Raw genomic sequence first — 18,256 nt, 5'->3', positions numbered from 1 at the left:
GTCTCTTCTTCACGTGTACAGAGATTCCCAAACCTCACAAGTCTCTTCTTCACATGTACAGAGCTTCTCAAACCTCACAGGTCTCTTCTTCACGTGTTCAGATCTTTCCAAACCTCACAGGTCTCTTCTTCACATGTTCAGATCTTCCCAACCACACAGGTCTCTTCTTCACGTGTACAGAGATTCCCAAACCTCACAAGTCTCTTCTTCACATGTTCAGATCTTCCCAGCCTCACGGGTCTCTTCTTCACATGTACAGAGCTTTCCCAACCACATAGGTCTCTTCTTCACGTGTACAGAGATTCCCAAACCTCACAAGTCTCTTCTTCACGTGTACAGAACTTCTCAAACCTCACAGATCTCTTCTTCACGTGTACAGAGATTCCCAAACCTCACAAGTCTCTTCTTCACATGTACAGAGCTTCTCAAACCCCACAGGTTTCTTCTTAAAATAGTTTTCTACATGGATGGGCCTCCTCACGTGTATAGAGCTTTTGAAACCTTACAGGTCTCTTTGTCGTGTGTACAGAGCTTTCGCAACCACACAGGACTCTTCACGTGTACAGAGCTCCTCAAACCTCACAGGTCTCTTCTTCACATGTACAGAGCTTCCCAAACCTCACAAGTCTCTTCTTCACATGTAGAGTTTCCAAACATCACAGGTCTCTTCTTCACATGTACAGAGCTTTCCCAAAACTCACATTTCTCTTCTTCACATGTACAGAGCTTTCCCAAACCTCACAAGTCTCTTCTTCACATGTACAGATCTTCCCAAACCTCACAGGTCTCTTCTTCACATGTACAGAGCTTTCCAACCCCCACAGGTCTCTTCTTCACATGTTCGGATCTTCCCAACCTCATGGGTCTCTTCTTCACATGTACGGGTCTTCCCAACCTCACAGGTCTCTTCTTCACGTGTACAGAGCTCCCCAAAACTCACAGGTCTCTTCTTCACATGTCCTCACATTGTTTCCTTCACAAAGTGATATTTATTGTGTCTGTTTCTGGCTTTCCAGGCGGTTGGCAGGAAACCCTTTCCCTGCCAGTGGCATGTGTAACTCACAGCAGAGCAAGACATTGCAGGCCCCTGCAGCAGTGACAGGGTTAAATCAGGAAAGGCGGACGCTGAGGCCTGAAGGTCGGATTCACTGTGTCAGACAAGTGCCACTGCTGCAGCTCCACTCTGTCACCAACCCCCAGGAATGTCACGTCCCTGCCACGGGGGGAAAAAACGTGTCTAATAAAGAGCTAAAGGTGTCAGTATTCCATAGCCTGGGAGTGTCCCGTCACCGCTCAGACATGTGAGTGCTGCAGAGGAGTCTGGGAAATCCAGCTGGAATACTCACTGTGCTTTACATTAAGGAAATCACACTGGAGAGCCTTACACTGAGGCTCGTGTTTAATACGCAGTACTGTATTGTATGTCTTTATTTATATAGCGCCATTAATGTACATAGCGCTTCACAGCAGTAATACATGTGGTAATCAAATAAATAACAGATAATATAAATAACAGATCATGGGAATAAGTGCTTTAGACATTAAGGAAGAGGAGTCCCTGCCCCGAGGAGCTTACAGTCTAATTGGTAGGTAGTGAGAACGTACAGAGACAGTAGGAGGGAGTTCTGGTAAGTGCGTCTGCAGGGGGCCAAGCTTAAATGTATCATGTGTTCAGAATATCCACAGTGCTATTCATATGCTTCTTTAAGCAAGTGTGTCTTGCAAGTACTGCTCCATATTACACTTTCCATGCTGCAAGATACCTCGCTGGAAGGTGTGCTGCGGGTATCCACAATCTCCACCTTTCTCTCTGACTTTGAATCCTGGCGTTCCTTCTCTCCTCCGACTCTCCTATAATATTACTGGGGGGCTACAGCTGTCATATTAACGGTTTCCCTTCATAATCTGGCAATTTAACCTCTATGTGGCTTTTAACACTTGTCTCTTTTTTGTCTTTTAGTGATTTATTATTCTGGTTCAGTTAGCTAATTTTTTTTTATAGGGTAATATGTTAATTTAATACTATATGACATTAATTTATGTTATATAAATTAGGATTTTAATATTATTTGTTTAAAACTGTTTGTAATAAACATTGTATATTAATGAGTTAATCTAATTCCCCTGTGAGCATATGCATTTTCTATGCCAGTCATTGTAAAAACCACTTGAGATCCAATTAGAGGTCAGTGGGACAACACCCCTAGCTCACTCTCTGATTGGACAGTTTTCAATTAGTGTGCACATATATATCAGACAAGGGCAGATTAGAATCATCCACAACCACTGAGGAAGCCAAACTGGAAAGTAGGCGAAACGCGTAGGGTTTTTGGCCCTCTGAAGACTCCATAGCTGGTGAGGAAGAGTCCAGTCCCTCGTGAGCCACCGTATCCTGCTGCGTGCGCAGACGCGGACGTGCTGACGGTCGCCATTGAACAACGTGGATCGCAGTATCCTGGCGGCAAACGGGGACTTACACCGTGACTCTTTCGGTTCCAGAGGCAAGTCCCAGAGTGGCGAGAGTGTGCCCTTAAAGCACTCATTGTGATTTACTTGTCGGGAGAATGTGAGTGTGTCCACCCTCCTTGAATCTAATAATTTGTGCATTAAAACTGTATTATGCTATGTACTGTACTCCTCTTTGTTTTTTAAGAGAGAGTCACGCGTGATCAGATCATCTTTATGCAGACATATGTGAGTGATTTGTTCACTTAACCACTTTCACTGGGTCAATCTTAGTATAAGTTCATTGTGTGCCAGCACTCTATTGCACTTTATATTTTTCCACCAACACTTTTACACGATATTCTAGATATCGTTTATTTAAAGCTGCACAGAGAAGCATGTTTTGCTTTAGTTTTGCGCTTCTTGATATAACTTATCTCTGACTTTGAATCCTGGCATTCCTTCTTTCTCTCCTCTGACTCTCCTATAATATTACTGGGGGGGGGCTGCAGCTGTCATATTAATGATCTATCAGTCTCCTGGGTGTTTCGCCTTCTTTCCATAGCTTCCTCCTTTGGCCTCCACCAATGGACAAATTCCAGCACCCACAAGGATGGTCACTATAAGCAGACCTGGTATTGACTAAAAACTGTTCCCCGTCTGATTTCCCTGTCTCCTGCCTTTCGCTCTCTGACCATCACCTCCTACCATTCACCACCACTCACTCCCCTCCTACCTGTTGTACTCGCTACTCTCGAGACCTCCGCTCAATTGACCTCTCTGCTCTGGCATCTACCCTAAATACTAAACTCTCTTCTTCCTCTGAACCTGACAAACTTTACAACTCGATTCTTTCCTCCTCTTGATGCCCCTTGTCGGCTCTGACACACCCGTTCCTCTAACCAACAGCCGTGGCTAAATTCACAAGCACGCGCCCTTCGCACTCGCTTCTATGAACGCCTATGGAGGAAATCTCTCCTCTCCTGTTTTAATTCTGCTCTCTCTAAGGCCAAACAACACTACTTTTCCTTCACTCATCAACACTCATAAATGCAATCCACGCCCATCTTTTCTCTGTATCTAACTCCCTCTTCCGAATTTCTCCTCCTATTCTTCCTTCACTTCTCCTCAAACATTCACCAACCACTTTAAAGGCAAGGTGGATGATATCCAAAAGGAGATCCCTTCTGTCCCCTCCCCCCTTTCTGCTTCTACCTAAATCTTCCACTCTTGACTCATTTTCTCCTGTGTATAATGTGTAACCCTGTTCACTTAATGTAACTATGTATTTGTAACCATGTATTTGTCATCATAACTCTGTGCCCAGGACATGCTTGAAAACGAGAGGTAACTCTCACTGTATTACTTCCTGGTAAAACATTGAATAAATAAATAAATGACAGAGTTGGAAGTTTCTCAGCTGAGTTTCTCTTCTCCCACTACCACCTGCCCTCTCGATCCCATCCCCTCACAAGTAACTTATCAGACCTCTTACTCCTGTCTTAGTTCCCACTCTCACCCACATCTTCAACTCCACCCCGTCCTCTGGCACTTTCCCCTCTTCCTTTAAAGCATGCGGTGGTCACACCTATTCTCAAAAAAAACCTAGACCCGACGGGCCTTACTAACTGCCCCCCTGTATCCCTCCTGCCTTTTGCCTCCAAGCTGCTAGAACGTCTCGTGTTTTCCCGTATGACCGACCCGTACTTCCCGTGCCCTGCTGGACCCGTTACAGTCTGGCTTTGGTACAGCTCACTCAACAGAGACTGTGCTCACTAAAATAGCCAATGATCTACGTGAAGCCATGTCCCGTGGTCACATTCCCTACTAATCCGACTCGATCTCTCTGCCTCCGATACTGTCGACCAGCCTCTTCTCCTTCATATTCTAAACTCTCTTAGTATCCGCAACAAAGCCCCATCCTGGTTCTCATCCCACCTCTCCCATCGCACATTCTCTGTCTCTGTTGCCAACGTGTCTTCGTCTTCTGTCGATCTGTCTGTTGGCGTGACCTCCTGCCTCTGTTCTGGGACCTCTCTCCCTTGCAGTCAATCCAAAATTCTGCTGCTAGAATAATTTGACTTTCTCCCAAAACAGTCTCTGCTCATCCCCTCCTTAAATCCCCCTCCTGGCTTCCCATCAAATTTCGGATCACCTACAAAGTTCTCCTCTTTACCTTTAAGGCTCTCCACTCATCTGCTCCTTCCTACATAATCGGCTTTGATCTCTCGTTATGCCCCTGCTCGTCTCCTGCGCTCAACCCGTAACTAACTCTTCTCAATCCTTATCACTGCTACTGCTCACTTTCACCTTAAACCCTTTCCCCCACCGCCCCTGACCTGTGGAACTCCCTCACACTCAGTATACACCAAGCACCCTCTCGCCCCACCTAAGGCTAAGGTCCCGCTGGAGGCTGCTGCTGCATGCGCCCCATGCGTTCTGACGGTGCATGCACAGCTGACAACCGCGATCTGCGGTCTGTTAGCAGCGATCAGAGGCGCAGGGGGCGTGACCTAAACAGTAATGGTGGTCAGAATGTTGAATCCCTATGTATTTTGCAATAGAATAAACCTTGAGTTTGTCACATCATCCATCCCGTCCAAGTGGGTATTTTTATTATTGTGTCCCAATACTTTGCCACAAATGCCCTTTCTTTACAATATCTGCTCCTGTGTAAGACTGTACTGCTATGAGCTCTGGGCATTCGGCATCAAGAACTGCTGGCCACCGATAGGTAGTGTGGACCACATTGAAACAATAACACGTATAAGACAGTCTTTCTGAATTATAGATGGAAACAATATTTGAAATGGTGCTGTTGTTTACTTTTAATATACAGTATTAAGGCGTGTGCTTTTTAAACACGCAGCGCACTGGGGATTAGTGACCAGCGAATGAACGCGAATGAAGTTTAACTTGAAATAAAGCCTCTATTCAATAATAAAATATTTATTGGGTAAATAAAAAAGTCTAATAGGCCATACATAAAAACACACAACAAACAGGCGGTATGAAAACCGCCCTAGTGCAAGAGCATACACTCACACTCATATTGAAACCCTAAGGTAACACAGACCCGTGAGGCAATATTGATCTGCACAGCATGTACAGAAATACAGTCGCTGGGCCAAAAGCTGAAAAGGGGGGGGCAGGCACTCACCGTAGAAGCGCGAGCTGGAGCCGCTTGCTGGAGCAAAAACGTCCAGATCGCACCAGCCGCGGAGATGACACTAGCAGCCCGAACTTCCTGGTGAGCAGCTACTGCCTCAGCCAATCAGCACAGCGCGTTAGGGTGACCTCTCATGACCTCTACGTGTTTCGCACCTCCTGACGAAGCTATAGAAGTGCAGAAATCAGAAGAGGGGTTCTGGTTGCTCAGAAACCCCCCTTTCCCCTCACTGACTTCAGTTCATATTGTGTGGCTCCGTTATTAGTCATGGCTTTCTCCTCATGCCAAAGCCCGTTGGCTGCAAAAATTAATGTGCCAAGGCAGCCGCAATGGCTTCTGGGAAACAGAATGGCTGAGTTTAGTGTCCCTGTCAGGAACAGTGCAGCAGTGCCCCCCTCTCTGACTGCAAAGGACAGCCCAAGGCCGGGGCAACAGCAAGTTACACGAGTACTGGGGGCACAAATTCTAACGCCACGTCCATGCTTGGCACGAGTGCGCTGTGAACAAAAGGCTGTGCCTCAGTGAGGACGGCCATAGACCACGCGTGCGCAGGTGGCGAAGGCGCGGTCAGCCGGGTCATGTGAGCGGTCCCGCAAATGAAGGCGAACCAGCTCCGTGATGTCACAGACACGCCTGCGCCACGCCTCCCCATAGGCCACAAATCCCCTCTGCTGCAGGCGCGCGCGCGTCACGCACTCCATCACGCGCGCGCCTAGCATGGCCTCGGCCTACCCCACGACCTTATTCTCTCCCATCTTGACTATTGTAACCTTTTACTACCTAGCCTCTCACCCTTTCCCCCTTACAATCTATCCCAAACGCTGCTGCTAGGATCACTTTACGCTCTCCTAAATCTGTCTCGGCGTCTCTCCCGCTGAAATCCCTCTCCTGGCTTCCTATTAAATCCTGTATTACTTACAAAATGTTCTCTTTTAAGGCTTTACACTCCTCTGCTCCTCCTTACATCTAAGCCCCAATTTCTCACTATGCACCATCCCGACTCTCGCGTTCTGCTCAAGGATGTCTTCCGACTACCCCTTTTGAGAGCCAAATCCCTTCCACGTTTAAAACCTCCCTCACTCACTGCCGCACACCTCTGGAATGTCCCCTCAATATTCTCCCAGCACCTCCTCTCCCCACCCTCAAGACCCTTCTCAAAACGCACCTCTTTAATTAAGTGTAGCCCTTTTTCTGAACCCTCCCAAAGGAACTACTGGTCGCTGTACAACACCTGCGGCTCCAGGAGATCTGAGCCTCCGCTAGCTGGGAGCCTGGGGTAACACTTATACACTTACCTAGCGCAGCGCCTCCACTTACCCAGGATCCCCGTGATGTGAGATTCCCCTGGGCAAGAAATACATACACACATATATATATATGCAACCAGTTTTACTATATGATATTGCACGGAACCTTATCACTCTATATTATAGCAATATAACCTTAACGTGTAACCATAGTGGCTCGGTCACTCTCATCAGGAGCAACGCCTTCGTCCCCTCACCGCGTGCCCCACACACCGTGTCCATATATATTAAAGTGATGGTATAGGCTCAGTTCTTTAACCACTCGCTCAGTGTTCCTAAAGAGTTTAGCCTAAGACGGGATCAGCGCCTGTTGACCGGTGTTGGTGCACTTGATGTTATAGTACCTTCCGGTCACGGCGGTGACCGGTACCTCTTCGCAAAGGGTCAGACGAATCAGCGGTCTGCCTCCTGGGTCTCAATGTCCAGCCGTCTGGTCCCAGACGACTCGCCAGCAAACCTGCTCCGCACGCTTGTCCCTTTGTCCCTAGCTGGTACTCAGTAAGGGTGATGTTCGCTACTACTATAGGCCGTCCCTGCAGCACAGCAACCTTGGGTGACTTCAGGGAACACTCCTAGGGGCCTACGGGGTAGCCTGTCCTATGCAGGTGGGTCACTGACCCCCTGCACCCACACTACCTCTCTCTTCACCACCCAGGTCCCCTCTGACTAACTTCTCCCTAACCTCTGCAGCAACCGCACTACACTCACACTGAACCTGCAGCAACCCACTGCACTCACACACTGTGCCTACTTGTCAGCGCTCACAGCACTACCAGCCGTGACACTGACAAGACTGCACACTCACTCCTAAGGGCAGAGTCCCTAACCTAGGGGCCGTCCCTCAGTACCTACCCCCTACCCTGGTGGGGATTGGGGCCTGCCTGGGATCTGGGGAACTACCTTACCTGGTGTAGGAGCCACTTACTCCCTACACCCTTCCTCCCCCTTTCTGCTCCCAGCTTCAACTGCCAAACGTGGTCCCGCAACATTGTAGCCTTCCTCCACAGGAGAAGCTGCAAAACCCTATTTGCTGGCTGGCTGCACGTGATGTGGGTGAAAGGGCAATCCCCAGAGGCTGCTGGGAATTGTAGTCCACTCAGGGCTTCTTTAGCATTGGGACCGCGTGCGCTACCCTTACTGCGCCTGCGCGACCAATGCGCACGCTCGCGCAACCTGTCATGGCGGCCCCCGCTAGCCGGGTACGCCGCAGAGACTCCGGGGACTCGGAGCGCTCCCTGCTCCGGCCCCCACCTTTGCGTTGTGCCGGCGGGTCCGTCGCTGCCTCCGGCGGCACCCGCGATCGCTCGGCAATCACGGAGGGGGTCTCTGGAGGCAAAATAAGACCGGGGCTACATAAGCATTTCAGTAGATACCAAGTTCTTCACCCCTTGCATACACACGTACCCAATCCTCCCACTGCCTCTGTAAGATCTCCCTATATACCACTTAGATTGTGAGCTCTTCGGGGCAGGGACTCCTTTCCCTAATGTTCACTATGTTTGAAGCGAATATTCCGATGGCCTATTACATCTCATGTTATTTTGCTGCCTGCACCTAATACAGTAGTGAAGCTCTTTGTAAAGGGATGGTGAGATGCAAAAAAAGATACACACAGGCAGCTGGATCAGAGACGCTTTTGTCAGAAAAATTCAATTTACATCACTATTACAATAGGGTAAGAATCAAATACAAAAAGAATTTTAATATAATGCATTTGCTAGACCATGGTAGAGCCATTTTCCAGTACAATTAACATGGCACGGGGAATTGTAACACCCTCCTGAATATATTATCACTGGGATTCACTAAGGTCCCATGCGGGGGTTTTTTTTCGCACCTGATGAAAGTCAATAGCAGTTAATCCCACGCTCAGTGAATCTATCCCACGTGTCCCTTTCAGTAACTACCAGCTATAGTTCTCTGAATCTTTTCAATCATCTCTGCAGCACCGTGGGCCCAGCATGGTTTGGCCTGACTTCACATACATAATAAAAATCCCTTCCTGTTGTTGATCAAGTATTAGCTGCATTCATTGCCCCCCCCCCCCCCCCACACCCCCCAAATGGAGAGTGGAATCTATTGACGTAAAACATGTGATGGAAAGCAGTTCTTGCAGGCATCGTTATTGTTATTAGTGGACAGAAAATGTTTACAAATTATTAGAAAATATTGGTTTGGGGGGGGGGGGGGGGAGGTTAAGATTCTAGTATGTTTTTTTGAAGCATTATTAGACCGCGAGGGAAGTGTGAGAGTTTGTGTGGCTGATTTGGCAACAATTTGCAGGCCCTTTACTGAATGAGTCTCAGCTGTTATTCAAAATAATCCTCAGGCAGATGAGAGAAAATCTCCAAAAATAGACACTTGGATCAGGATCCTCTGCCTTTTAAACAGTGAGGATGTAAAAACTGAATGATGGAAATTAAAAGAGAGTGCATACAGGGTTAGCGTGTAAGTAGTGTATTAAACACAATACCACCAATGTTCACTTTGCAAGTTATACATCAAAAATCATAAAACAGCTCCAGATCTAAAGCAGAACGGAGTTAGGTAAAGCCCAGAAATGGCTAAAGGCACTTTTTTTTCCGGGTCCTGTCTCGGTCAAATCGTATAGGAGTTCCCTCCATCAGTCTCCATAAGCTTTTGCCTTTGCATCCTGACAGCGATACAACGTGACGATGTATTCTCCACGTCATAGTTATCAGAGGCTTGATTAAGGTTAATAAAATGTCATTTGTGAAGAGACTTAATTGATACTAAATATGAGGATTAATCCCTATTGCCACAGCCTCGAACTGAGAGAAAAAACAAAAGTGGCAAAAGTGGACAACCCTGCCTAGTGTCGTTCTAATGAGGTCGTGAATCTCACTATATCAGGGTCTCTCTCTCTTCAGTCACTTGCTCCAAATTCAATCATGCATGCGCTAGCTCACTAAGAAAGACTCTGACACCAGGTTCAGCTTCAATCTCAGTACATGCGTTATCCCCGGGGGCAACACAGGAACTTCCGAGTTTTTGTATTACAATCTATTTATATCAAAGTAGGCTAACACTAGCCAATCATTCAATGCCACACCTATTATGCGGCAAAGCTTATCCAATTATTACATTAGTTAGTAGAAAAAAGGCACAATGGGGGCGGGGGTCTTGTCGGCTGATGCAAGTTTCACAGGAATGCCGTGTGTCCTTGCTTTCTGAAGTTATGTTTCGTTTTCTCTGTAATCAGTCGGCTTTAGGTCACTTTGCTACTTCCTTATTGCGTGGGCGTGGGCGAGAGTCTGTGCAAGCGGAATTTCACAGTCACCTCGGATAGAAAACAGTATTAGTAAAAAAGCACAGCAAACAGATATAAGATGGAGACGAGTGGTTTCTATAAAGCATAGAGATATGATCTCCCATATTCTATCCTTCACAGTCCCCCCTAGAAACCACGAGACAAACATAATCTTATAAAAGTATTAAAAAACTAAACCAAAAAGGATATACTTTCCCTATGACTAATCTTAACCTTAGAAAAACTACCTGAGGGTGTTGGTCGGCTGTTCATGAGCTTCTCTCATCCCCGACAACTGCTTGCTCGCTAAACTCGAAGACCTACAGAACATACACAAGGAGTCCCTTCCCTACCGAAAAACAAACTAGGGTCTGGGAACTTGATTGGTCACCCCTGTCACTCCAGAGTACTATAATGGACTGGTCTTATGTTCTCTCGTTTTTGTAATGGCATATTTTCATAACATTGGCACATTGCTCTTGTTCTCAAGGTTTTTGGCTTAGCTGAACCGCTCAATATCAATTGGAACTTCAGAAGAAAAAATGTATTTTAAACTAACATTCATTCCAACTTTCATACAGACAATAGACAATATCAGGCACCTAAGATGGATGCTGACTCAAAATGGTTGCTTAGATCCCAGTGCTGTTATGTCAGACCCCCCTCCCTTACGTCATATTCTCACTTTGTCACTCCCTCCCTTTTTATTCTTAAAACATAGCTTTTGAGAATTAAGTTCATGATGATAGTCCAGGGATAACTCAGAGGACAAGGGCGCGTGCCCTTCACTGTCATAGTCTCGTAAGGCGCTGCGGCCAATATGTCTTTTGATGAATTGAATAACTGTGGTCGGCATCTTCTTTCTTCACGGTACTGCTGTTTTCTGGCATCTGTAAAGAGTGGCATCCGAATGGGGGAGGGGGTCGCACACCTGTGGATCATACCTTTGCAACACGTGACACACACATATATGACAACAAGTAACACTCCCAAACACATCAAAACATTCAAAAAAAATTTGCTCCAAGTGATCTAAGCCATTCACCTAACCCCAAGGGTGATAATCTGTCACTTCCCTTTGTAACCCTCTTTTGAATCTCTTGTATTTAATCTAGTTCATGCTGCACATTGCTACACTGATCTGAAATATAAACACAACATTGTCTTTAATCAAACACATACCCCTCCTTTTTAAGCTAAAACATAGTCTAAAGCAATTCTGTTTTGTAAGGCCATAAGCCTAATCTGAACCTGTTCTTAGCTTTTCAGAATCATCACAATCATTCTATTACTGAGAATTGAGGGGGTTTGGTATCTGTGGAAGCGAATGCATGATCCTCACCCTGCACGCATTGTATACATCATTCACTCAGAATATCAGAACAGACAATGTCTGCGATGGGTCAACATGGCTGACTTATGATCCTTTCCTTGTGGCTGACACACGCCCCTGGGTGACCCCCTCCTTTCGGTGGAGGTGCAACACACTTCTGGATCAAAGTTTTGCTGCACATGACACATACATAGAGAGTGAAGAGTACTGCCAAAACACATACAAGAGCTTTCACAAGCCACGCTTCCAGGAAACCAATCCTCCCATCAAGGCTCAATTCTACATACACCTTAAATTTCTAACTTAACACACTCTAAAGAATAAAAATATTGAGTCTCTGAAAAAATGAAATGTTCTGATAAAACCTGGCCTTAGCCTGGTGTCTTATTTTCCTCGTTGGTTAACGGTTAGAGTTTTGACTCGGCAAGACGTTAACTTGATGCGGCTGTGCTTTAGGTGACTCTGGTCTTTGATGTCGCTGGAACGTTTGGTGGAACTGGAACGAGCTTTACTGTACTTTGGGTCCAGGAAAATGACTCTGCCGCTTTGACTTTGCTGTATTGGTGGTTACTTTAGGCCTTTTCCACCTGGGATGAAGAGCATGCTTGTTTAGGAACTACTTGACCTTTAACTCCGTCACGTGTAGGTGCACTTTTATCATACCTTATGCCTAGAGAGACTCAAAAAAATGTATTAGTTGCATACAACTTATTGTTTTATTACCAATAACATGGTCCTTAATTCGTTCCTTTGGACTGCTGATAGTCATAAGTCATCCCATATGTGTCTCATAGGGAGATAATTTATACCTAGGAATAAATTCTTGTATCAATGTGTTTACTCCTGTCTTAGCATCCACATATAGACAGAGGTATTCCCTATTAATGTTCCTAATTCATTCCTCAAATTAAAACTAAGTAGCCAATGTGAACCTGACTTTGATACAATCTAAGTTCCTGAAACTTTAGGGCCTCATGTTTTGCTAACCACTTGTTTCCATAATTAATTCTATCCTGTCTGCAGGCCATATCCCTAAGACCTGGGAAACTACCAGAGTTTGTCCCAATCTTCAAAAGTGGGGACAAAAAACACTGTCTCAAACTACAGGCCAATATCCCTTTTCCCAATACTATCCACTGTTATGGAAAAATATTCCCTCCCAATTTAAGCAATTATTTTACCCATACAAATTTCCCTAGCCAATCCCTATCTGGCTTTTACCCCAAACACTCCACTGTAACGATTCTGCTAAAAAAATTGAAATGCCTTCTACATAATGCATACCTTATTCACTTATGTAACTGCTTTTGCAACGATGTATCCCCTGTATTTAACCCTATACACACGACACACCCACAAATGAGAGGTGACTCCCAAATTCACCACTTCCTGGCAAACCCATTCTAGATTAAACAGCAATTTATACAATAACCACTGCTTACGGACACCTTTGGAAAAAATAAATGGTTAAAAGTTATAACATACATCACATATTCAGTTAATAGACAAATGATTTTGTATAAGACTTCACACTAATGTCTTGCTCTATATAATCTCTTTGCACAGTGCTGAGCACATGGTCAGCTTTATAATTTTAAAGACACTCTGCATATTCATCTGACTAAAGAAAAAATATTTTCTATAAGACTTGTTTCCGGGCAAAGAGCCATCTTGTTTCTGGGCATTTCGCCAATTGACCCTGAAAAGATAAGATAAAGGTACACCACGGCTTCTTCCTCAAAAATAATAATTATTGGATTGGAACTTTTTCTTAAAGTTTAAATACATGGAGCTTTATCCAGAGCCCTAAGAACTACATTTTTTATGACCTTTCAAAAATTAACCAACAGGCTTTTATATAGCTGAGGTTCATATAACTTCTTAACACACAAATAACTTCACACGCTCATGCTATCTCCCTCCACTCAGTTCTTTTTAATGCCTTCTGTTTGAACTTTTATAGTTTCACTGACTTCATTCACTACAAATTTATGCTATCCTGTTGCAATTCTGTCCTTTCTCCAGCTACACACACCTATTTCTCTCCATTAATCAACACTCACAAGTCTAACCCTCACTAACTCTTCCTTCATCTCACCTCAGGACTTTTCTGACTATTTTGAGGATATGGAGGGGGAGGGTCAACTTTAGGGGTAGAAGGTGTAGTTTTGTCACTTTCGGGTACTTTCATATAACAGTAACTTTTCTTATCTTTCCCTCCACATTCTATTTCAGTGAAACCTTCCTTTTGAAGCTCAATAGCCACACTCAAAAATTTCTCAGCATTCTCCCACAATCCTCCATCTTTCAACATTCCTTTACATGCCTGGATTCTATCTTTCAACATTTTTGGTTGCAACCTTCCCGTAGAGGGTAAATCCAATATTTTAAACAACAATTTACATTTCTAGGAGACCCTTGTCTTCCAGCGTTCCCCGGGATTCAGTTATTATTTTAGACCATAGACTGGGTTGCAATCTCCCCGAGGACGGGACTCCAGCCAGTTTATATAGCTTAGTAGCATGTTTGGTATATTTCTTTCCTTCTCGAGTGCGGACTAAATCTAGTGCTGTCTGTGCCCCTGTGGGCAACACATGTTTTTTCTTAAATAAGTGCAACATCTCTGAATTCTCTGTTCGTCCCACTAATATATCGTGGCCGGTCCTGTGTCACCGTCTCGAGGGAACCACTTTTAGGTTACCGCCCTCAGACGCTGGGTCCCTGACCCCAGACACCCGGTACCGGAGACAGAGTACTATTTCTACGTCTCGAGGGAACCACTTTTTCAGGTTACCGCCCTCAGAGCATCAGTGCCTGTCCTGTTCCCCTTTACTGGGCTGACAGCCTGCACTTCTCGGTGCCTGTCCTGTTCCCCTTTACTGGGCTGACAGCCTGCACTCTCATTCAGGGATTTTGCAATTACTTATCAGAAAATCAATCAGACAACCCGCAATCTATCTCCCATTACCACCCACTCGGTCACCTAAATTCCCAACACTAATGCACTAATACACCTACATATACGAACTCCAGTCAGCCGACAAAAATCCCACTCCACTTCGGGCTCCCACTTGCGGCACTGACTAGCATATATAACATGTAAACATTCGTACAATTTAGCAACTTATAGGTGACCACAAGCAACTGAAGAGTATGATATTTTTAACAGTTCCAAACAGAGCGCGACTCTAAAGATCACACCGTTGTATCACATCAACGTGAGTGAAAGACCTAAACAGATTATACTACCTAGGCAGCAACCCACCGACTTGTCATAGGCAAGATAACACACAAATTGTATGCAAGAGCTTACCTTGACAATGAGGGTGATCAGTCCTCGGTTCGGTGTGTCACGGTCTCTGCAGCAAAATCAGCGACAGGTCAGTCTCTCGTGGTGAGCCGGAGTCACGCTCCCCCCCCCCCTTTCACGTTGGGCGCCAAATAATGAGGTCGTGAATCTCACTATATCAGGGTCTCTCTCTCTTCAGTCACTTGCTCCAAATTCAATCATGCATGCGCTAGCTCACTAAGAAAGACTCTGACACCAGGTTCAGCTTCAATCTCAGTACATGCGTTATCCCCGGGGGCAACACAGGAACTTCCGAGTTTTTGTATTACAATCTATTTATATCAAAGTAGGCTAACACTAGCCAATCATTCAATGCCACACCTATTATGCGGCAAAGCTTATCCAATTATTACATTAGTTAGTAGAAAAAAGGCACAATGGGGGCGGGGGTCTTGTCGGCTGATGCAAGTTTCACAGGAATGCCGTGTGTCCTTGCTTTCTGAAGTTATGTTTCGTTTTCTCTGTAATCAGTCGGCTTTAGGTCACTTTGCTACTTCCTTATTGCGTGGGCGTGGGCGAGAGTCTGTGCAAGCGGAATTTCACAGTCACCTCGGATAGAAAACAGTATTAGTAAAAAAGCACAGCAAACAGATATAAGATGGAGACGAGTGGTTTCTATAAAGCATAGAGATATGATCTCCCATATTCTATCCTTCACAGTTCTTACTAAGGATTTTGAGGAAAAGCCAGAGCTTCTTATAGTAGCAGAAGAAGAATCCCAAAGAGCCTTGACTAGGGTTAAAAAGTTTCCCTCAAAGCCAAAAGCTTTGTGTACTAAAGAGATATCTCCAGTGCATACAACCGAAGGCCTTTTCCACATCTAATAATAGAAGCATCATTGGGTTTATGGAACAGATGTATTAGTTTAATAACTCTCCTTTTATTATCTGGAATAGCGCAATGTTAACTCCAAGCACCCAGCTGCCTTTAGTTATACTGTTGAAAAGAATGGTTTGGTATGGAGCTAAAAATCGATGAGAATGTTTTGTAATAGAGACCAGCGAGACGAGACCATCCTGCCCCCTTCTTTTCAGGGACTTCATTGCAAGTTTCACTTGATTCAAGACTTCTAAGTATTCCTGGCCTACTCTGGATCAATTGCAGGATGAACGGAAGTGTTCCAGTTTACGGGAGATTTTTTTATTGTGAGAGTTTTTTTTCTCCATCATATAATGTGGAATAAAATGTATAGAACTCTTTATTAATCGCATTTGGGTAGTGCATGAGTAATCTAGATGTCGATCAGCTAGTATGTATGTTGCTAGAGTTGTCTTTTTCCTGATCCTATAAGATAACATATTATCCCGTTTATTCACCTTTACATAGAATATTTAACCTGTCCAGTGAAGTGCAGTTTCTGTTTGATCAATTAAGCATAATTTGAGGCTATTCCGAACTCTTAACACCTGCAAGCTCAGAACCGAAATCCACCACCCCATACATGTGTCTCAAAAGGAGCGCGTCTGGGATTGTGACCTCATCTAAATAACAAAAGACAAAAAGTCCCAGACATCCCATGAGACAAATTATATAGTCAAATACTGATCTGTTTTTCTTTTCCTAAGTGAGGGTCATTTAATTAAATTATTTGGCCAAAGCATTTAAAGTTTGGTATCTCCTCTCTTGCAAGTCCTAACACTGCTGCACCTGCAAAAAGCTCCCCTACCCCTCTCTCATGGAAGGAGAACTGTCTAAATGGAATGGTCCTTCACGTGTGCAAAACAATACCGGCAAAAGAGGGGATACTTTGGCTAGGTTCAAGTGCTTTGGCCAAAGAATTTAACTGAATGACCCTTACTTCTGAGGAGACATAAGTATTTACCTAAATAATTTCTCCTATTGGATGTACCATCTGGGCGTTCTGTCTTTTGTTGCATTCCGAACTGCAGAATGTATCTTGATCATTTAGAAGAGAGATTATGTTTATATTCTGATTGTGGGGAAGCGAACACTGAAGTTAACGTTTTAATCTGTTCGTGTCTTGATAACTCCCCTCAGCCCTCCTTTTTGGGCAGCCCTGCAGGTCGCTTGAGAAATCAATTATTTGTTATTTGTGTATAAATAAAAGTTAAGTTCCTCTGTTAAAAAGTCTGGTCTGTATAGTAGGGAGTTGTTTAACTTCCATCAGTATGGAGAAGAGGGCAGCAAAAAAAAGTCCCTTTAGTTGCATGTCACTGTGCACATGGTCAGACCAGGTGACGTTATGGATTCTCACTGTGGTGACCAGAAGAACCAGGCCGGTATCAACAAATATGTCCTCAATTCTAGAGTGGGAAGGGAGGACAAAAAAAGTCAAATCTTTTGCGCTGGAAACCAGTTCTTCCAGACATCAGCTAGACCAGGGGTGATCAACTCCAGTCCTCAAGGGCCACCAACAGGGTAGGTTTCCAGGATATCCCTGCTTCAGCACAGGTGGCTCAGTCTTTGACTGAGCCACTGATTGAGGCACCTGTGCTAAAGCAGGGATATCCCTAATACCTGGCCTGTTGGTGGCCCTTGAGGACTGTAGTTGGCCATTCGAAGACTGAGCCACGATTGAGGCACCTGTGCTGAAGCAGGGGATTTACCTAATACCTGGCCTGTTGGTGGCCCTTGAGGACTGGCGAAGGCCCGCCCCTGAACGTGATGTTTACGTTGAGATATAATGTATCTAGAAGTTACCCGATTACTAGAGCTAAGTTTGGTTTTGATTTTTCTAGGTTCTTATCAAATCTGACATTGAAATCCTCTCCTAACGTCGCCTTCTCTCCGCCAGGTTCCTGAAGAAAGTGTTGCGGAACATTTTGTGTAAGTCATTTGGGGCATATAAATTAGCATAAGTGACATCCCTTTCTTTTCATTTCCCTGTAGCTATGTATCTGCCGTCTGCATCAGCTTTTTATTCTTTTCCAGACGGAAGGACGATGCACTGTTTATTAACGTTGCGACACCTTGTTTCTTGCACCCAACGGAAGATAAAAATACTTGCGTGATTTTTTTTTTTTAGTGGGGAAAAGCTGGGGTGACATTCTGTTGAAAGTGTGTTTCTTGCAATAAAATAATATCTGCCCCAGGATTTGTTGTTGTTGCTGTAGTTAGTTATTGCTAGTTTTTGTTTGCGTGGATAATTTAGACCAGGAATGGTCAACAACAGTCCCCAAGGGGCACCAACAGGTCAGGTTTTCAGGATATCCCTGTTTCAGCACGGATGCCTCAATTCACCACTGATTGAGCCGATTGAGCCTCCTATGCTAGTCAATCAGTGGCCACTGAATGAGCCACCTGTGCTGAAGCAGGAATATCCTGAAAACCTTGTCCTTTTGGTGGCCCTTGAGGACTGGAGTTGGCCGCCCCAGTTTAGACCTTTAACATTATGGAAATGACTTGCAGAGCTATATGGGAA

The 18,256-nt window shown here is 44.9% G+C and overlaps 1 protein-coding gene across 1 annotated transcript in view; it reads left to right on the top strand.

The window, feature by feature from the left end:
• Positions 1-4,033, top strand: part of LOC142464818 (uncharacterized) — an 8,239-nt gene extending 4,206 nt beyond the window's left edge. Inside the window, exon 2 of the mRNA XM_075568413.1 lies at positions 1-4,033. This exon is cut by the window's left edge and continues 3,640 nt beyond it. Within this exon, the coding sequence (XP_075424528.1) occupies positions 1-1,099 (1,099 nt within the window). The 3' untranslated portion in view covers positions 1,100-4,033.
• Positions 4,034-18,256: the final 14,223 nt, after the last annotated feature.

This window comes from Ascaphus truei, chromosome 13 (genome assembly GCF_040206685.1).
Source record: "Ascaphus truei isolate aAscTru1 chromosome 13, aAscTru1.hap1, whole genome shotgun sequence".
Lineage (NCBI taxonomy): Eukaryota > Metazoa > Chordata > Amphibia > Anura > Ascaphidae > Ascaphus > Ascaphus truei.
Note: the sequence above shows the minus strand (reverse complement) of the source record. Positions and strands in the feature narration are given on the sequence as shown.